This window comes from Labrus bergylta, chromosome 3, assembly GCF_963930695.1.
Source record: "Labrus bergylta chromosome 3, fLabBer1.1, whole genome shotgun sequence".
NCBI lineage: Eukaryota > Metazoa > Chordata > Actinopteri > Labriformes > Labridae > Labrus > Labrus bergylta.
Genome location: NC_089197.1, coordinates 17,646,507 through 17,667,410, shown reverse-complemented (window position 1 = coordinate 17,667,410; position 20,904 = coordinate 17,646,507). Strand labels below are relative to the sequence as shown.

The following is a 20,904-nucleotide window of genomic DNA, read 5'->3' as shown; positions in this document are numbered from 1 at the left end:
CAGACAGCATTGTTGTTGTACAATAGTATACACAAAGTCCCATAAAAAAAGTGAGTACATAATTGGACCCAAAATAAAAATTCAGTAGCCACAGTATACACAGTACCACATCTTTATCATTACAATGATACACATGTATAAGCAAAAAAAACCTCTGGATGTTCTCACATATAGGCTATTCTAATGATTTGGTAATCTTTATAGGCTATAGCTTTCATAAAAGTGACTTTATGCTCTATATATTGGTAAGAGACGACCACATATATCACACATATTTTATGGGACGGTCCCAGTGAGGCTTTTAACAAAATCAGGACCATACCTGGACGACTCGATGAAGCAGACTGAGAGAGGGGCTGAAGACAAACACTTCCGTGGGACACAGTCTATGGGACACAGTCTATGGGACACACCCTGAGTGGGTGGTCAAAACCCCCTCTGCCACCTCAGCTACGTTTCAGCTCTGCAGGGAGGAGACGAGTCTGCTTCCTCCCCCACCCCACCCCCTGAAAGTCCGTCTGTTTGCCACATTTCTAAATCTGTGGTGGTACAAGGTGATGCTTGGGGTGGCAGGAATGACGGGCAGGTGAGTGTTTTCTTTAGTTTGAGAGTAACTTCAGTAGCAAACATCAACAACCTCAGGAGGGAACGAGCTAAAGCTAACTGCTAAGCTAGATAACAAGACATGTGTGTAGGATACCCACAAAATGTTATTATAATTACAAATCTGGCCCCAAGCGACAGTATTCACTTTACTTACAGCTAACAACAGCAACATGACGTTACCTTGCGTGTGTGTGTGTGTTTTTTTTCTACATTTGTTGTAAGTAACTGTACGGCTTGAGAGCTAGTTAGCATTGTAGCTTTAAGTCCAGTTAACTTGACAAATTCCCTTTTTAATTCTCAGTCTATATTTATCATTGTGGGGCGTTCAGGTACTGATTACAGCATCGTGTGAATAGTTTCCTAATATGACTGTAAAAAAAAAAAAGACATGCACTCACTTTTTGTATGTTAATTATAACTTCAGCTTGGCTATTATTAACATATTTTACTCAGTCAGCAATTACTTTTTACTTCACTGGTCTACTTGCATTAACACGCAGGCTTTGACATTAAAGAGTTTATTCAACGAGTTATATCTAAATAATAGAAAACAAAGTTGTGAGAATGTGTATATGAAGTACAAAGTGTGTGTGTGTGTGTGTGTGTGTGGAGGAAATGCAGTGCCCCTCTGTTAGGTTTCAGTACCTCTATTCCTTGACCAAATTAGGTGATGATGACTGTGCTGTGAGTTAGTATGTTAGTGAGTTCCTGTCAAACTGATTCACATATTGTTTCCATTCTCCATGGTAACAGCTGCTGAAACACGCAGAGCAGTTAATGTAGGAGCAATGTGACAAATGGTAAACACTGGTGCAGCCTCGCGCCCCAGTTGTTTGTCAGCCCAACATTTCTTGTGGGACTCTGTAACAAGTAACGCACTAACGTTTATATTCTTGTCTCGTGGAACAGCATTGCTAATGCCCTGGCCAATGCGGCCTGCGAGCGGTGTAAAAGTGGCTTTGCCGCCACTGAGAAGATTGTCAATAGTAATGGAGAGCTGTACCACGAACACTGCTTTGTGTGCGCCCAGTGTTTCCAGCAGTTTCCAGAGGGCCTCTTCTATGAGGTAATGTACTCAAATGTTCTTTACAACTTGTTTTCTTATCAACACAATAATGAGCAATACTTAGTGCGCTTCATGTTTCATACAGAGAATGTTTCTGATCTTCTCCTCTTTGCAGTTTGAAGGAAGGAAATATTGTGAACATGACTTCCAGATGCTTTTTGCTCCGTGCTGTCACCAGTGTGGTGAGTGTCACACGGCCTCTCAATGAAGGGGCTATCCAGGGCTTATATTTATGGGGTTATGTGGGCCAAGAGGGAGTTGTGACCACTTTATTATTGATACAATCATTTCAGAGTTCCTACAGCTGGAGCTTCATACAGGCTCTGCAGCCATTGTTTTTTTTTTGTTTTTTTTTATGACATCATTGGACTAACTTTAGTTTGGTTTATATATAATAAAACATAATACAGAATGTGTTCATTCTGTGACACATGATCAAAGTAAGTTTTACTGTGAATTAGAAGTTTAATTCACAGAGGGGGCGGGACATTGTTGATTGACAGACAGACAGTCACCATGGTTACTCACTCTCACCTGCCTGCTGCTTTGTAACATCGTTTAGCCTAATCCCTATAAATTCAGTTATCACAACAGGTGAGCTTCGGGTGGAGAGGCTTGATAGTAACTTTTAAAAACCAAGAGAGAGAGCAGAAAAGACAGACAGCAACATTTTAAACACCGGGGTTATATCTCTCATCACTGTCTGTCTGAGCTCCGCTCTGTCTGTCTCTCTGCAGACTGTTTACGTCTCTCCGGCTCTTTAACGGTTTCTTGTGTCGCTATCTGAGATGTAAATTTAACTATGCAAACTATGCAGATAAGTTAACTGTTGCTCACAGCGTGTCGGTTTGAGAAAATATCAGAACATTTGCATATAACCGAGATGGAGTTTCGTTTGGTTTCGAGGTAAAAGTTTCGTTTTCTCCACTGCGGAGCAAAAAAGGAGGGAGGGAGACACGTCTGTGTAACAGCATAAACTGCAGCATGATAGAATAAACACATTAGCCCGGTTCTACGATCTCTCTGCTTTGGCAGATCGTCAGCAAGTTAAAATCCTTCACGTTTTAAGATCATCATATCGCCCACCACTAGCCTGTCCTGCTCAGTGATTATTTGAAAGCGCTCACACACTCTTCCATGCTTTGCAGGCCAAACATTCATCCTTCACTGTACCTCTCTTTTGTAGCGCGCAATGGTACATGTGAGTGTAAGCATCCCTGAACTCTATTTAATTTCTCTGAAAAGATAAGACCCTAGAGTTTCCCCTCTGATCTTCATATCTATTCATACTTCCATTCAGAAATACCTAATTGTGTATAGAATGCATTTTAAACCTTGTAATTCACTCCTCAAGGGAGGGACACCAGCATGGTTTAATGAAATCAAATTGGCTATTAAAATGCATTCAACATTGAAGTGTCACTCTGAGAACACTACAGAAAGCACTGAAGAGCATTGTGGCAACACTAGGACTCTAGAAAGGATTGCTCATAAGGCACTACGATTACGACCAACAACATAGCATATAGTCCAAACCTCATTTAGAAATGTCAAAGTTAAACTGATCTCTCACTCATGGTTTCCTTCAGGGGAGTTCATCATTGGTCGTGTCATTAAGGCCATGAACAATAGCTGGCACCCGGACTGTTTCTGCTGCAACATTTGCCAGGCTGTGCTTGCGGACGTGGGGTTTGTCAAAAATGCTGGCAGGTAAGTTTCCCATCTTATTACAGTCTTAATATAACACCGTGACAGCCTGTAAAGCAGGTGGTTACACACACGCCAAACCTGGTGACTTGTACACTTGTGTATTTATAAATAATGGAATTCTGAGCAGCTGTGACAGAGTATGTCAAAACATTATTTGAGGCAGTCTCCCTTGACACCCCTGTTTTTCTTGTCTTTCCTCCACTTACCTCAGGCACCTGTGTCGCCCCTGCCATAACCGCGAGAAAGCCCGTGGCCTGGGTAAGTATATCTGCCAGAAGTGCCATGCCATCATTGAGGAGCAGCCTCTGATCTTTAAGAACGACCCCTATCACCCAGACCACTTCAACTGCAGCAACTGTGGGTCAGTGTTTTTCACCTATCGTGTCAGTTTAGTAGAGAAACGACACACTCTCAGGCTGATTATGTTTCAAATGCTCAAAACCTGTATTCTCTCTCTTATGTGCGTTACTATGTTTCTATGCAGTAAGGAACTGACAGTTGAAGCCAGGGAACTGAAGGGAGAGCTCTTCTGTTTGCCCTGCCACGACAAGATGGGTGTTCCAATCTGTGGAGCCTGTAGGAGACCCATCGAGGGGCGTGTTGTCAATGCTATGGGCAAGCAGTGGCATGTGGAGGTTTGTTAGCAAAAATGAGACTATAAATACTTGAAACAATTAAAAGTTCCTGTCGCTGTTTGTTGTTTGAAGAGCTAGTTTAAACAGGGAGTTTAATTCTAAAGAAAACTTGGTCATTAAAAGTTTACCTTAGTAATCATGACCTTTTTTTTGTTGCTGTGGCCATGATGGACATAATCTTTCCAATGAGTGGATGTGTTGTCCAGATTCCCAGAGAGAGGTTTCAGCTTTAGAGAGTATGCATTCAAAAAAAAAACACATGCATAAACGAAAGTGGCTAAATGTTTCACAGATTACCTTTTTATCGATGATGTTAAGCGTAATGTTTGTCGCCATTGCGCCAAATTCACAAGCACAGGAAAATAGAATTCATGAAAAAGCCTCATCAGAACCAATGAACTAGTAATGAGCTGATTTGAGGCAGGAGGACGTCTTTAGAAAATGACTTCTTCCTCATCAAGCTGTATGTTCGTCCATCTGGAGGCTACCAAATTTTGTACCATTCAAATAAAAGACATTAAATTAAGTACTTTTATTATTAATATTACAGAGATATTGATAGGGAAACAACAAAACAAAAATGAAAGCTTACTATGGAAATTGTTATTTTTACAGTTTAAGTCTATAACATAAATATATTCATGTAATGCTCGTGAAATATTCATTATTCAGACTACTAAAAAGAAATGAGCTCCCTCTCCATGTGTGTTGACATCTGCTCCTCTTTCACGTGCCTTCATTAAGGGTTTTCCCTCTTTCCCTCAGCAACATTTGTTTTTGTTTACAGCATTTTGTGTGTGCCAAGTGTGAGAAGCCGTTCCTCGGTCATCGGCATTACGAGAGGAAGGGGCTGGCTTACTGTGAGACTCATTACAACCAGGTAAGGAACAAGGAGCCAAATCATGTCAAGGTTTTTTGGGGGACACGACAAAGCGTCATGTCTCAAATAACACAATGCAATAAATCCCTCATTGCTCTGCGTAAGGAAAAGTATGTTTGCTGTACATAAACATAAATCTTCTTGTTCCGCTGTCCAGCTCTTTGGAGACGTGTGCTACCACTGCAACCGTGTGATTGAAGGTGATGGTGAGTACAACTACAGTATGATAACGCTCTTATTTTGACTTTTTTTTGTAGACATTTACATTAAATTTTGCTTGAAGATTTCTAGGAGCTGGATTTTAATCATTTAATTTTTTTCTTTGTGGTTCCATCAGTGGTGTCTGCTCTCAACAAGGCCTGGTGTGTCAGTTGTTTCTCCTGCTCCACCTGCAACACCAAACTCACTCTCAAGTAAGTGATGTGGCTCATTAATTGCTTCTTTAACTTTTTGTGTACAATACTAACAGCCAATTGTTTGTTGCCTCGATCTGTAACAATGTAAACATGACTTTAACCACTACTTTAATGTTTAAACCTGTCTTTGTGTATTTCACTCTCTGGCTACAACTCGTCCCTCTTTTTTCCTTTCCCTCCAATTTCTCCTCTTAACACGCTTCACTTGCTGCTTCCATGGTAACGCAGACATAAGTTTGTTGAAATTGACCTGAGTCCAGTGTGCAAGCACTGCTATGAGCGCATGCCTGAGGAGCTAAAACGGCGTCTGGCCCGACGTGAGCGCAATGCCAAAGGCCACAAGAAAAAACCTGCTTCGAGTCTGTAGAGTTATTATTCTTAACAACTCAGCACTCCATCTCTTGGTGTGTTCTTCCTCTGCTTTCCTCTTTTTCTGTGCTGTTCCTTGTTTACTCCTATGGCATGCTTTTTTGGTTTTACACAAACACAAAAGTGTGCATGTATTATATTGTGTGTGTGTGTGTATATATATATATATATATATATATATATATATATATACGTATATATAAAGCATGAGCTTTTCTTCATTGATTTATTAGGTGTGAGGCTGCAACTAATGATTATTTTGTTTATTGATTGTTTCATTTTTTTTTTAATCAGACACCCATTTAGTAATTTTCAGAGTTCAGGGCTTCTGCAATGATTTTCATCTTTAGTCAATCAACGATTTACTCTGAAATTATACGACAAAAAAACGAAAACTAAAATCTACAGAGACACTACTTGATCAAACGAGTAGAAACAAATTGCATCAATTCAACAACATTACCAGTATAAGACCAAAAAAAAACAAACCATCTTGTGCATACAGTTAACACAACCACATGCAGAAATGAAGTGACACTGAACAGATAAGAAACGAGTTTAATGCACAATGCGTTCATCTAGCTCAACATTCATATTGCATGATTGAGATAAGTAAACTAGTGTTCAGTAAAATACTTGAAGCTGCATAATCTCAATAATGCCATGGCAGATTTGAAAGCTTAAACATGTAATTTGTTCATTTCCTAACACCAGTAAAGGATGATCAAACTATTTAACTTCATGAGCCACAAACCACAGCAACAAGTAACCTGTCCCGAGCGTGTAGAGCCACGTTTATCCTTCAGTTTCCCAGTTGCATCTTCTTAGTGGCACAAAGCATTGATTGTATTTGTTTTATATTCCTAATGCTGCATGTTCTGTTCAATCAGTTAAGATGTTTCTAAATGTGCTTTTTAAGTTAAATGGTTAAGTGATTAACAAAACAATTACAGATTAATTTTCTGTGAGCTGATTAGAGGTTTTGTTAGGATGAGTAAAGTTACTGCTGTTGCTCATTGCACTAAAGGTCAAAACTCATTGGTTATCATAGTAATTCCACACTTGAAGATTGACATTGCTGCCTAATAGAATTTAAAACAAGAGGTTGTGTCTTCAGATAAAGTTAACCTGATGTCAAGATATTTCTCGGATATCAATGATTCATGCTGGAGGGAAATGTAAAATGAAAATGTTGAATTTTTGGCACTGACATGGTCTTCTTTTTTCTTTCTTTTTTTCAGGAACAAATTTGTTGAGTTTGACATGAAGCCCGTTTGTAAAAAGTGTTATGAGAAGTTCCCCCTGGAGCTGAAGAAAAGGCTGAAGAAGCTGGCTGAGTCATTAGGACGCAAGTGAGCTGCTTCCAACCAAACAATGTGGAAGTGTTCCTACTAATGCCTGCGATGCTAAAATATCAACGAGTGCTTCTGCTTCACAACATAAAGACCCACAATCAAACATGATATGAGTGTTTGTCATTTCAATCTGTGATCCATTTCAAACGTATACATGTCAATCACTGTGCTGTTGTCTAAAAGTTGCTTATTAGATGCTTTCTGTTGTTTGTTTTTATACACAGTTTGGTTTAATTTTTTTACTTATTCCTAAATTGTCCACTTCTAGTTATTTTAAACAAGACATTTGTTGTGCCGTTATATTTTGATTTTACCCAGAAGCCTACTAAAGTAAAGTAGCTAACTTCTATATATATATATATCGTAGATTAAAATAAGATTTTCTTGAACTTGAATAGACTGTTGTTTGGCATTATATTGAATAACCCTTGTGCCTTGAATATATATATATATATATATATATATATATATATATATACTATGTGTCTTAAAGAACAAATAATGGTTCAAATCTAACTGGCATACAGACATCCAACAGTTTAGCCTTAGTTTATATATCTTATCTAGAGAAAGTATATACTAAAAGCTAACTTTTACTAGCCTTGTTGCCATTTCAGATTGTATTCTTCCAGTATGTGTGAACAGTAACAAAGCAGACACTTTATTCTTTAGGATTCTGTGATTCTTCATTTCTGATTTAAGAAATAAACATTTTCTGGAAAAGGTAATCTGTCCCGTGACACTTTTATTATTTAGTTTAAATGTTTAGTATACCTGCACTGTTGTTAATTTACTGCTCTGTGTGCCTTTGAATTGCCCCCCCCACCCCCCCACCCCGGGGACAAATAAAGAATTTTGAATTTGAATTTGTAATATGGGTTATTACTGGAAGCCTCAATCAACGACCAAGTGTTAGATAATCCACTGGATATGTTAATACTAATCTGTTTCCAACATATATTTGATCTTAGATAATGATGTATACTGTGTAGGTCTCTGTTCATGTGTTGAGCTACAGAGGTTCTAATGTTCAGGTAAATAGTTCATGAAGAATTACTCCCTAGCTGTTCATCTGCACTGATGGTCCCTGGCTCCCAGTGTGATAAAACATGAATATTTGGTTTGGACAAATCATGTTTCAATGATAAGAAATGCTGCAAAAAGATTATTTTCCAGTTACTAACAGGTGCTGAGACACATATTTACTGTACACTTTCACTAATATGTTTGGCTGGTACTGTAAATGCCCGAGGTTATTATTCTGATATTTTTAGACGGATGAACCTTTTCAGCTTTCTGAGGGAAACAAGTTCAAAGGAATCCGGATGAAATTAACCTTCAGCTGACTTTCTTTTTTTTTTTTTTTTTACTTTGATGTTCGAATATCATTGGTGAATCAGCATATTCCTAGTGCTCCTTTTAACCTGACCAAGTACCCAACAACACTTTGATGAGCAGTTTAATTATTGCACACATAAGCTTACATTTCATTTGCTGCCTGACCTGTTTCAATGATTAGCATTAAAAAGAGCATTATGGTTTACTGGAGCTTATACTTACGCTGTATTTTATTATCTTCATTATCAGTAAATTATATCTAAAATCAATCTATGTCAATTGTAAGAAAATATATACAGAAGCTACTACAGCTTTTCTTAAACCTAAATGTTCAGTTCTTTTATTTTTTACAGTACAAGAGATTCAAAATTCTAGCATGCTTTTATGTTTTTTGTAAAGGCACAGAACACATTCTTTATGGTATTAGAAAATGTAGCAACAAGGACAACACATTATTAAAGTTTTATGCATGAGTAAATTACAGCTTTTCACAGATATTTTGGTTAATCTTTATGTTTTTCCTTTTCTTAACATATTTCACAGCTTGTTTGTCGCCCTGCTAACTTTCAATTTCCACCTTCCATAGCACATTTAATTATAAAAATACAGCAGTGTTGTCCAGGCCCTTTTCACAACAAACATTTTGACTTGTTAGAATATACTGTATTAAAAGCACAGGTGTTATTGAAATCTTACATATTTAAATCACAATATTAGAGATGCCAGACTTCATGGCTCTGTCGTGGATTCCTACATGCAGTTCTTAACCAGACTGGGGTTAGACGAGTAATGCTGGGCAGCATGTAATCGAGACAGCCGGTTCTGAGGGTGAGGAGGAGTTGACGTTGTTTTCTTGTATTGTGGTCGGAGCTGCGTTGGCAAGTGTGGAAGGAAGTGCAGTCTGAAAGTTGCCCATTCACCAAAGGTCATATTCAGGAGGTCCTTAAGATCATCTGCATCACCAAAGATCAGTGCCGAACCACTGAGGTTATTCCTCTTCACAATATCAATATACTCAGGAGGATATTTCAACCTCTGCAACTGGGAAAACAAGAATATTTTAATGTTAAACATGCAGAGGAGAACAAGATGTAGTCCCATAGTATTCACTTATATGACATGATGGATCTGAAAATACTTTTCTTTTGCATTTTCAAGAGTTCATAAAGTTCTGTTTAGTTCCGTTTTGTGAGGTTGAAGAATCTAATCAACTAATACAGCATTGTTACAAAATGTACTAAAATCAGACCATAAACTTTAAGATGTTTATGAAATGAATCCCAGCATTAATACATTTATGTTCCGCATTTTCAGAAAATGCCATTTAAGGTTTTAACATCTTAATAGTTCGGTTCAATGTAATGCTTGAAACTGCATACTTTATTAAAATCGTCAACCCCACACAAGGTTTTCCAGGAGATGGAGCAGCATTCAGTTAACAGCCTCAATGTTTACTGTTAATCCGTTCATCTCTTTATCTGTATCTAAATTAAATTGCTGCTTAAAACTAGAAGAATGAATGTGGTGACAAATGGGGTGTCATTGATTGCAAAGAAATGCAACGTACGGTATTTGCAAATGAGACAGTAAAAGTTGTTTATTCACTGCATGTTTGAAGAGCACATCTAGCTTAATATTTCAGAAAGTAGTGGAACAAGAAAAAGCAGCCACTGTGAGGGTTTGAATAAAGAGCTGCCAACAACAAGCTGTACACCTCCAACTGCTCAGCAGGGAAACCAAATCCACTATGCCCTTCTGCTGTGCAGAAAAATACTCACGCTGTGTGAAAATCATCTTGTAGTTTCTCATGGTATGAATGGAAGACTAATTATTGGCTGACTTTCTCATTCAACGAAGAAGAGTTTTTGTTAGGCTGCTCTTTAAACCGATACACAAGATGTTCTTCTGTTGTAACACTGATAACGCAGCTGCTCAGCAAGTGTTGTTTTCTTTGATTACCCAGCATTTGTTTGTTCCCACCAGTCACCATGGATACTTCCAGGTCAAGCTAGTCTGAAATCTTTCGAAGGGTCTTACCTCTTCACAAACATCCTCTTTATCCATTTTGATGATGGTTGCGATTGGCAGAGGAGCAAGGTCCCTCATCCAGCCAGAATCTTTCAGACTGGATGTCCCTCTGATCTGAGCCAGCTCCTTCCTGATCGAATGATCCAAGTTCACCGTCGCCAGTTCAAAAGTCTTCAAATTCTTCACAGTGAATTTGAAATCAACTTTGAGGATCCTCTCAAACATCTCAGGATCTCCGTCTTGCTCGAGGAGGTCCTCGATCTGTGAACTCATCACGTACAACTCTGCCCTGGACTCGGTGAAGACGTCCCATAAGGTCTTTGACTCATCAGTGTTGTCCACTTTCTTCCCATCGATATCTGCTCTCTGCTGAGCGTCTTCCACACACTGGATGATCCAGCTGAGGCGACAGGGCCACTCATTGGCCAAGACCACCCATGCTGCAATGTATTCTGGTGGAGGAAGTTCTTCATTTAAGGCCTTCATGATTATCACGGTCACTCTGATGGAGTTGATCACCCTCCTCATGGACATGGCATCATCTACCATGTACTGGTTTAGATTCCTTTCATTGCTGGCCAAGACACTCCTCACAAATTTCTCCACTTCCTCCTCCTTTACATCCGGTGCCGCAGTAGATTTATCAATCAATGGCTTTGACTCTTTGGTTTCCAAGACAATTTCCATTAATGATACATCGGAGGAAGATTTCTCATTCCGACCCCCAGTTCTACATCCGTCTTTGGAATTTTTGGTCAGGCTGTCAAACAAACTGCGCTTTGAATCGTCACCCAGTGGAGGGACTGTGAAGGCCAGTGTCACGATAGAGTTCAGCAGTGCATAAGCTCTGTCCTCTTTGCTGAAGCATCCATCTGCAAAGTTCACCTTCTGTACAAGAACAGCAGGGTTGACGGCCAGAATGGAAATAAAGGGACTCTCTTCTTCTGAAAGCAGTATGTTGATTGCATCCAGAACTGAAACGATTTTCTTCGGAGAGCACCGATCTAGATTGGTGATCTTTAGTACAACTCGGATCCTCCTCCTCTCGAATACCTCCATAAACTGGATAAAACATTTCAGAAACCACATTTCCTTCCTCACTTCGTTCATGAAACCCAGTTGGCTGCTGACCTTTTCATTGTCCATCCCACTCTTGATGTTCAGATCCTGGCTGAAGATGAGGTTCTTGCCCATCTGATAGGCAAACCTCAATGCGCTTGCAGCAGGGACTCCTAACGCAGCAATGAACAGACCCTCGAGAACACCCACTTGGCCCTTTGTGTTATTCTCCCCCTCATCTGGTTTTATCTCAGGTTTGGCAGGACCAAGAGTCAACATGACTACCAGGATTACCATTGGTACTATGAGAATGGACAGCAGGAGAAACCACAGAGGGCAGCAGCAAATCTTTATGGACCTCCAATTGTTTCGACTATCCTCCACTTTCTGCAACAAGAAAATACAGAACCAAGAGAAGCATGTTATACATCACTTACACTGTTTGTTTGTTTGTAAAGATTTATTTTGTGTCTTTTTATGCCTTTATTGTAGTGATAGGACAGTGGATAGAGTCGTGAATCTGGGACAGAAAGAGTGGGGAAAGACATGTCGGAAAGGAGCCACAGGTCTGATTTGAGCCCGTCTGCCCGCTCCGGGGACTACCTCTCTGTATGGAGCACGCGTCCTATCGACTTGGCCACAGCACTTTCATATTTTTGTTACAATAGCAATTTGGGTGTATAAACGGTTGGCTAAACTTTTAGGTTTCAAAACGATATATCTATTAAATAGTACATATTTTTGTACCTACATTTATAGTGTAGACAGTAAATCCCAATGACTTTGAGAAATATCTCCGCTTATGGATAGATTGTATTGATATTTGGTTCAATGTTCATGTTCCTCTAAGGATAAATAAGCAATTATTTCCATCAAAGGTTGCAACGGAAGTGGTGAATGTAATACTTTTATGACCAAATATATGAAAAAAAAAATCACAAACCTTTTTCAGGACTTCCTTTTCTTCATCATGTTGAGCAACACGGTATAGTACAAGCTGTAATTTCCCAAAGCTCATCTGCATGGCACGTAACAGTCGTATGGCAATCCCAGCCCATAGCAGGTCACTGCCTGCAAAGTGCCAGGCACTAAAATGTACATAAATGAACCTGACGTTATGGTGCTGCTGGTTCTCTTCAGTCCAAATGGGCCTACAGAAGAGCAGTCGGAAAATGAGCCATAGAAAGTCAGTGACTGAGGGAGGAATTGAGCGGGGCTTGGATCTCCCTTCATGTTCCTGCTCAATCCTCAAAGTTTCCCTCTTCATGTGAACTGAAACAAACAAAAAAATAAAAAACACAGTATTACAGGTAGCTAAGGTAATTGAGCGAGCTGGTAAATCTAAGGACAAACCTATGACAACTAAAACAACATGTGGGTATTGGCAGAGATGTAAAGAAGACAATGGAGTTAAGGTTTTTAAGTTAGTAAATTGGTTAGTTTTACTTATTTTGCGTTTGACAACTATGATAGGCCTATAATATGGCAGTTCACCCAAAACCAGTCACAGGGAAAATAAACACCTTGAGTTTCCTACAGAAACACAGACATGAAAAGGAATTTGTTTTTCCCCAGGAATTTTAAAATGTAAAATACTTACAATTTTTTTAAAAATACTTTGATATTGACATCAAGCTAGCTTATGTTATATTTATATTACTATTTTTATTTACCGGTAAGTAGCCTAGCTAACTGTAACGATTGATTATTTATGGGACCCCTGCTGGTTGGTTTTTATACTTGCAGGACGTTATGATGCAGGTGTGGGACTAAAAACAAACTTAATTCTGAGTGAGTCTGTTTAGTCTAGAAGTTAATTCATATGATTTAATTGGTTCAGCGAAAACAAGTCTGTTAAATATAGAGTGTGAAAGTTAACTGTTACACAGAAAGTAGCCTACACCATTACTTTTAATAGGTAAGAAACGAGGGAAAGTGGATTATATTGGTTACTATCATGGACAACTTCCAGCAAAGGGGACGCTAACATGGAGAAATCGTGATGCCACAGATGGAGGGACGATGAAGAGGAAAGGGGAAAAGAGGACTGTCTGAAGAAGCAGCATTAAAACTGTAAGTAAGCCTCATGAGCTGTAATATGTTTCTTTAGTCTTGCTGAGCTGAGTACCCACAGGTTAATGTTAGTTAAAGCTGTCACGCAACTGCAAATTCACTTGCTGGACTTTAAAGTATTCAACCAAAGCAGTGCTATGGACATAAGCTGAATTATTTTGTGTGAACTTTGGTTCTTGTTGTTGTTGTTGTTGTTGTTGTTGTTGTTGTTTACTTGTTTTCTGCCTTTGTTTAGTTCAATTTTGCACATGATTGTGCTTGCTGTGCACATTTAGTAACGTGAAATTGGATTATATTCCCAGGATAATTGAATGGTTTTCAGTAGTAATGCCATCTTTTGTGGTTTTTGTGTCAGTTATCATCATTGTGTCATTAGTATCATAAGCACACAGTCCAGCCTTCTGTAGTTCCCCTAGTTATGAGACATTTCTTAAATAACAGTAGCATACTTATTGGTAGTCTTACAAAAACTGGAAGCATCATGTTTTATCTGGATATGTGAACATAGAACTTGGTCTTAGGTGTGCAATATATATATATATATATATATATATATATATATATATATATATATATATTTTTTTTTTTTTTTTTTTTTAACCAAGGTTTGAGAAATAAATCATTGTGACAACCTTACAGTGCACCATGTATACTGCAAGACCTTTTAGGTAACATAAAGAAACAACCTTAAAACCATCTTTTCTTTTGGAGCTCTTCACTGAAAGGACCACGTACTGTTGCACCTGCTTGTCTTTTTTTCATCAGTTGAAAATATGCTCATGAATTTTCAGTCAGGGATTTAAAACACAGTTTGATTCTGTGTGTTTTGCTTGCATTTCCTCTGTTAAAGTCATCTGTGATGGGGATTGTTTGGATGGTATGGACACTCTGAGAGTGGCACACATTCTCTTGAAGGCAACTATGGATATTTACTACTATTTACCACCTTTCATATAAAACATTAGTGTTCTTATTCTGATTGCCAGGATATATATGCAGTGTTAAGGAGAATTTGTGAATGTGTGTACTAAAGGCAAAAGAGATCCCCTACAGGCCTGAAGGACAGAAATACAATGTCCACTTTTCAATCAATCATTCGGTTGTGAAAAACTAATTAAAGCAGCAGCCAGCTCTGAGGAGCTGCACAGGTCGGTCACAGGCTCAGTCATAGCTCACTGATTTTCTGACTGCAGTGGCAAAGTCAGTGCAAGAAACAAACGTGAAGTTTATATTGTTGCATTTTTTAAAAGATTTCAACATGGGATTGTGATACGTGCAAATGTGTTTTTCTCCTCTTTTTTCTACTTGATTGGCAACATTAATTCTGTTTTTTGTATATTTACTTATTTTTACATCTCAGTTGGGCTGATGTATTATGTATTAGGTCATACAAATAGCAAAAGCTTGTTCAAAGCTTGTTTTGTTGTTTCATACAAATATGATATGTTACAAGGGGTACACCCTGTTTGTGCTTGTTAAGTTTTTGTTGTTCCGCTTGTGATCTTTGGGTAGATCTGCTGCTCTGTCGGGAATAGAGAAAATGGTTTTCTATCATTATGCCCTCAGGGATGATAGTTGAAAATACTGTTCTTAATTACACTTAAATGAAATTTGTAAGCACTCATTGGTGTGTGTTGGTACCCATAAGGTAATTAAGGGAAATGTGAGGTTAATGTTTTGTTATTCTGAACCATTTGAAGGCCTGATCTCTTCCTACACTTACCTGGGCAGGTGCTAGGTTCCAGTTAGAGGAGGCTGAGAATGTAAAGTTTCATTCATTAAAGCAGTGGCAGGAAAGAGATGACAGCTTTAAGAAAAAGCTAAAGACCCAGCTCTTTCATGAATACCTACTAACTTAATGATGATGGTCTCGATATTATTGATGATGATGATGGTAATGACGATTGTTTTTGTTTGATAACGACGACTTATAAGATGGTTTCTATACTGATTAGAGCTCTCAAGAACTGCTGTCAATGTTGTGCTTTGCCTCTGTGCAATGCCTGGCACAGTGTGTCCAATCGGACTTAAAGCTGATCGTTTGCTCTTACTGACATTGTTCCCCTTTTTTTTTATAGATTCTTGCTTGTGTTGTACTTACTCTCTGATGTACGTCGCTTTGGTTAAAAGCGTCTGCTAAGTGAATTGTAGAATTGTAGCTTGCAGTTCCTTTTTTTGTTTCAGCCTTACTTAGTTTTCTTGAATTTTCCTGAGTCTGTTTTTTCTCTCTCCTCTTTTTCAGCTATCTTTTTGCAAACAAATGCCACTTTTTTTTTTTTTTTTTTAACTGCCTGTTGACCTTTTCTTTGACATCTCTTTTTAAAAAAAGTTTTTCCAATGCCTGTGGCGCTACATGCTGCCACAGCATTTCTGTTGCTAACAGGTGCAGTTTCCACGGTCAACATACCATAATTTCACACACTGCAGTTGTGTTTACAGCTAACACTGGGTGGTGAAAACAGAAAACAAACACAGTGTGGGAGTCATTCCAAGTTTACTTTTCTGTGTTTGGTGCCCATGTAAGAATTTTTTTAAGTCCTTTGACCCATGGACCATAGACGCACTGAAATCACATGATTTTAAGTGGTGAAAGATACAATATGCTGGGGTACACAAAGTTATAACATAACATACTTTCCATTCGCCTGAGAATCATGCTTGTTCGGTTCTCACATGAAGAGTAGAGTCCCACAGTCGCAGGTGAGGAAACCTTTGTCAGAGTCTTTGACAGTGCATATGCATAAATCTCATCTAGAAGGAGATACAAAAAACAGCATGCATTACTCACTCAGCTGAGGAGTTCACATTTAGTTTTGTAAACACTTAATAATAATTCACGCTTTATTTCCACAGTCTGCTGTTGGCAAAAAGCATTGCACATAATCTAAGATGAAAGATTATCTGACACACCCATTCGAATAATGAGTCACATGAAAAACTGAGACAACTGGATCCTCCGGTAACCACGCTCACAGGATTAATGATTACCCAAAACATACCTTTAGCTTATTAATACTGAACTACGTGTCAACAACTGGGGAATGAAAGTGCGATTCATACAGGCAGATTGGTGAGCATTCACACACGTCTCAGGAAAATGTTCTCTTTAAACTCTAAAGTTGTTGCTGTCATTTTGTTTTTAAGCAACTGTCATCATTAGCTGTGAAAAGAAAAAGAAGGGTGAAGACTCGAGAAGAACATTTTTTTTTTATGTGGCAGACATATCTTGAATAATGTTATGGTGATAAAATCTCTGTATTCAGAGTCTCTATTATATAGGCTAGACCAAGTGTCTTCTCAGAATCCTGACTGTCAGTAGCAGCCAGATACTTTGGTAAGTAATTAAAATGCAAAATGCAACTAAAAACTCTAAAGGAACCAAATCTTACTACACACTGCAAAATGCACAAGTACAAACCAACCTTGACTGCTGGTTTAATCATTATACAAACAAACACCATGAAAAAGAACAGCACAAGGGACAATTGTTTCCTTATATCTTCCATTAATATGACATAATGATGACTGTAATAATAATGGAGAAGGGGCATTGACAACAACGATGGGGCTTATGTTTATATATTTTAAGCCTATGTTAGAAAAGCACATGTGTTTATTTTCAGGAAAAAATTGAAACTGAAAATAAAAATGGAGCAGCTCTAAGCAGTAGGGGACAGAGCTGTGCCACATTACCTGCAGGGATCTTACCTTTTGTCGGCTTATGCATGATGACCGTGTGGTGGGCTGACGTGCAGCTTTCACAGAGAAATCCCTTTGACCTGGGGAGAAAAAGGAAGCAGCAGGGACCTCAGTGCCTGCAGTGGAGGGGTGTGTGTGAATGTGCGGGTATGGGTGTTGCTTTCTGTACAAATTCCCTGTCCTTCTTTACATCACTACCATGTGTTTATGCAACAGAGGAGGGTTCATAACAACGACATTTAACATTTTTGCACCATTTGTAATTAGTCCTGACAAACAACTTCTGTTTCTACAGTTGATGGAGAGGATACATATTCTTAAAGATGTGGAAAAACTTAGGTAACAGTCACCTGAAGCACAATTAGGATTGCTGCTCTAAGAGAATTATGGGCTGTAACTGAAATCTCTTAATTGTTAAGGGAAGACATTTCAACAGCTATAAATGCATCTTAAATACAGGCAGGTAGTGTTATTTTAGCACTTATATAGTAGCTGCAACTCAGCTGTTGTGAAAAGACACTATAGCCAGGACTTGAGGAGGCCTGACAGAGTAAGTGTTGATAAATGCAAAGTATGTCATATGGAGCAGACAGAGGTGTTTTCAGCCTCCAGTGAGTGGAGCTCTGAAGCAAAAAAAAAACCTCCTGATTTGTTCTCTGTTGATTCACTACTCTCAGTTTAACTTGAGGATTTGCTGTTAAGGATTTTTGAGCTCATGTACTGAACTCCTCGACAGCTAAATGAAAAAAACAACAATGTGTGAATTGCACGTCCTTAAGAACGCTTACATTGCAGAAAGAGAGAAATTCATAGCCCACAGTGATTACATTTTGCTGTTTCTGATTGATGGCCGTTTAAGTGAGTTTTTTTCTAAAGAAGATAGCTGACATTCATGCACGTGTACACAGCATCTAGAGTCTAGGCATTTTTTTTATGATCTTGGAAATGTCAACAGTTTTGCTGTGTCAATGATTACCTGACATTACCTTCTCCATTTCCCCGCTGGCAACATAGTTTAGGGTCTTTGTGTTCTTGCCTGTACTTGCCTAGTAAGCTACATAGTAGTTTTACATGCAGTTTAAAATACCACATACAAGCCAGAAACCACATACAAGCCAGAAACACCTAGGTTTTTGCTTATGTTCATATTTAACTTTAATGGTGCAACCTATGATCAGTGTGGAATAAAATACTCTTTACTGCAACCGTAAAAGTTGAATTATACCATAATCTGCAATAAAATAACGACTGATATGTTATTTCGAAGTCAAATCCAGATACAGATCAAACAGGCTTACCTGTTTGAGTTCCAAATGTCAGTTCTGATCTATATTTTGAATAATCTCGAATCCCTTCTTTCAATATCCAGCAGACAGAGAGGACAATATAGCAGCAGCTAAGACGTCTGTGAACGTCAAACCACCGAAACTTCCCTGCTGTAAAACTTAACAACACTGATATCAGAGGGGAGAAAAAAAGCACCTGATAACCACAGTCTGCAGTCTGTCTTTAGGCCGGTCACTCTCCAGGAAGTGCTTCAACATACAAGATGAAATTATTTCTCAGGGATGCAGCTGTACGTTTCTTCCATTCCTCCTCTTTCAGTCCCTCAGCTCCATCGTCCTGCTCCCAATCTTCTCTCTATTCATAGAATCGCAGTGAAGTGGGTAGTTCCTGAAAGCATTACGAGCTAGTAAAATCCTCATTCTTGCTATAGCTCGTGGCGTTCACAGTCCAACTTTTTTCCGTCTGTGGAAAAATGGAACAAATGAGTGATTTCATGCCGGAGCCCGGGGTCTGCATGATTCATGAACTGAATTCCAAGTTTGGAGTCCCCCAGGTTGAGAATGGCTGGATTGCTGTTCATGGCCTGAACTGACACGCAGAGCAGTTAAGATGCCAAAGCATGCAGCACCAAAGTGTGTGTTTGCCCGGAGCAGGATTTGTTATGACATGACTGGTTAGTCAAGCTTTGAGAAACAAGCTAGAAGCCTAATTTAATTTGGCATATTTTTTTGGGGGGGAATTAGCCTACTTTTGTCATTTGGTGTCGAATAAACTTTGGAAACCTATGTCTTAAAAATAGGCATCATTTACTTTACAATATTTAATTTAAAGAATGTACACAACTATATTTTCCTTTTGATGACGGCAGAAATGACAATACCTCACATGAAGCTCACTCTTAAAAAATAGATTTCTCACCATGACTCTTTTCGATTATAAAAATGTATACTGTTGTGTAAAGAGCTCTGTGGGCACAGCTATGTTCAGGTACATTAGCTTTAGGAGCAGGCAGGTTTAATGGTAATGACTCCCTCTTTTTTATATGAGTTCAGAGAAAGTGAAAATTGAAAATGTAATGTATGTTTGTCACTTGTTATATGATGATTTAAGGGCTAAATTTTTAAGGGAAATATGCAATAACATTTTTGATGGCAGATTGTTTGTGGCAGATTTTATTTGTTGATCCAATGATAGGAAAACAAAGTTACATACGTTTGCAATTGCAATATGTAATAAGTTATGTTGTGCTATGATTTTCCATTGCTGCAGATCTTGATGATCACTCAGGCTTTTCTATCATATGTGCAACTGACTGTGCAAAAATGCACAAACCAAACAAACACATGTTGATCATTTTGTCTTTTTAAACATCACAACTAAGCATTAGGTGTCACCCAACACTGCATATAACCTCATACACACAACTGTCAGAGCAAACATACTTAATTTATGACTAGTTGTTGAATAAAGTTAAATTAGTGAACGTCTGATTAAGATTTAAAGGGCTTGGCCTGAGGGCAACTAATTTTGCCTTTACTCCGACTACCTGATTGTGCAACTTCTTTAATTAACTTGACTGTGAGAGAGAGAAAGGGAATGTGTGTTTCTGTGTGTGTGTGTGTGTGTGTGTGTAAGTGAGTGGGCACACACACACACGCGCGCACAGTTATCGCTTGTCCACAGGTCTTTTACAAACCAATACTGAATCAATTGGATGGTATCTCCCTGTGTGTGAACCCCCAGCACACTGCAGCCTTTCACTAAGTAAAGCTTCCAATTAAGGTTAACTAATTCACCTGCATGATCAATCCAAGATAGGTATCAGACACAGATAAATTATTTTCCAGGATTGGGCAGGCTTGGAGTGATTTTTGCTAAAGGCGAGGGGAAATTAAACCAACATTGTAATATGTTGGGTTCAGGGGATGACAATTATTTTCTGTCAGGAGCTGGGTGGAAATGTGCTCACCAAAAGCTCATTTGTATGAACTTTGCTGCATACATAGATGAAAACGGTTGTAATCTCTTAAACCAACAGAGGGCGCTAAAGTATAGTACATGAAAGCAGGACAATGACATATGATCCAGCTTCCCAGATCAAACTTCTCTGCTCTGTTTGGTATGTAGCACCAGTCCCGACATTGAAGGAGGCATTTATTGCAAACGGGGTGCGGTCAAGAGCTTAAGACGTGCTAGATGTTCTCCAGGATGGGCTGCTGGTCATTCAATGTAAATCAGTGTCTGCAGCACACACATTAACACACTGAAACACACACACTCAGCTATATCTCTCTGCCTCTAGTCCTTATCCATTGTTCCTAAAGGCAGACAAGCTTGGGTATTGACACGTGGCCTGACACCAGCTCTCCTGCCCGGCCTAATT

At 38.8% G+C, this 20,904-nt stretch overlaps 2 protein-coding genes across 5 annotated transcripts; one reads left to right on the top strand and one right to left on the bottom strand.

Moving 5' to 3' along the window:
• The first annotated feature begins 385 nt into the window (after positions 1 to 385).
• lims1 (LIM and senescent cell antigen-like domains 1) lies at positions 386 to 7,903 on the top strand. Of its 2 annotated transcripts, XM_065952844.1 has the most exons (11): positions 386 to 586; positions 1,516 to 1,672; positions 1,788 to 1,854; positions 3,262 to 3,382; positions 3,594 to 3,743; positions 3,867 to 4,017; positions 4,805 to 4,897; positions 5,055 to 5,103; positions 5,235 to 5,310; positions 5,542 to 5,717; positions 6,924 to 7,903. In XM_065952844.1, the coding sequence occupies exons 1-10, from the start codon at positions 558 to 560 to the stop codon at positions 5,678 to 5,680; spliced, it is 1,032 nt and encodes a 343-aa protein (XP_065808916.1). In that variant the 5' UTR covers positions 386 to 557; the 3' UTR covers positions 5,681 to 5,717; positions 6,924 to 7,903. The 2 variants fall into 2 exon arrangements, with proteins under 2 accessions (XP_065808916.1, XP_020483067.2); XM_020627411.3 differs by lacking the exon at positions 5,542 to 5,717 and having other exon boundaries at positions 407 to 586.
• A 576-nt stretch (positions 7,904 to 8,479) lies between these two features.
• On the bottom strand, positions 8,480 to 19,119 carry nkpd1 (NTPase, KAP family P-loop domain containing 1). 3 transcript variants are annotated; one of them, XM_065952842.1, is made up of 6 exons: positions 18,717 to 19,119; positions 17,244 to 17,314; positions 16,170 to 16,286; positions 12,406 to 12,734; positions 10,413 to 11,849; positions 8,480 to 9,416 (listed from the first exon to the last, which is right to left on the bottom strand). In XM_065952842.1, the coding sequence occupies exons 1-6, from the start codon at positions 18,776 to 18,778 to the stop codon at positions 9,126 to 9,128; spliced, it is 2,307 nt and encodes a 768-aa protein (XP_065808914.1). In that variant the 5' UTR covers positions 18,779 to 19,119; the 3' UTR covers positions 8,480 to 9,125. The 3 variants fall into 3 exon arrangements, with proteins under 3 accessions (XP_065808914.1, XP_065808915.1, XP_020491556.2); XM_065952843.1 differs by lacking the exon at positions 18,717 to 19,119 and adding an exon at positions 18,533 to 18,696 and having other exon boundaries at positions 17,244 to 17,350; XM_020635900.3 differs by lacking the exon at positions 18,717 to 19,119 and adding an exon at positions 18,533 to 18,696.
• Positions 19,120 to 20,904: the final 1,785 nt, after the last annotated feature.

Coding starts and splice junctions, on each gene's coding strand:
- lims1 (XM_065952844.1), top strand. CDS start 558: ATGCTTGGGGTGGCAGGAATGACGGGCAG. Junction 4,898..5,054: donor GTGAGACTCATTACAACCAG/GTAAGGAACAAG, acceptor TCCGCTGTCCAG/CTCTTTGGAGACGTGTGCTA. Junction 5,104..5,234: donor CCGTGTGATTGAAGGTGATG/GTGAGTACAACT, acceptor TGGTTCCATCAG/TGGTGTCTGCTCTCAACAAG.
- nkpd1 (XM_065952842.1), bottom strand. CDS start 18,778: ATGTTGAAGCACTTCCTGGAGAGTGACCGGCCTAAAGACAGACTGCAG. Junction 17,315..18,716: donor CTGCAGACTGTGGTTATCAG/GTGCTTTTTTTC, acceptor TTTTCTCCCCAG/GTCAAAGGGATTTCTCTGTG. Junction 11,850..12,405: donor AAAAGGAAGTCCTGAAAAAG/GTTTGTGATTTT, acceptor TTCTTGTTGCAG/AAAGTGGAGGATAGTCGAAA.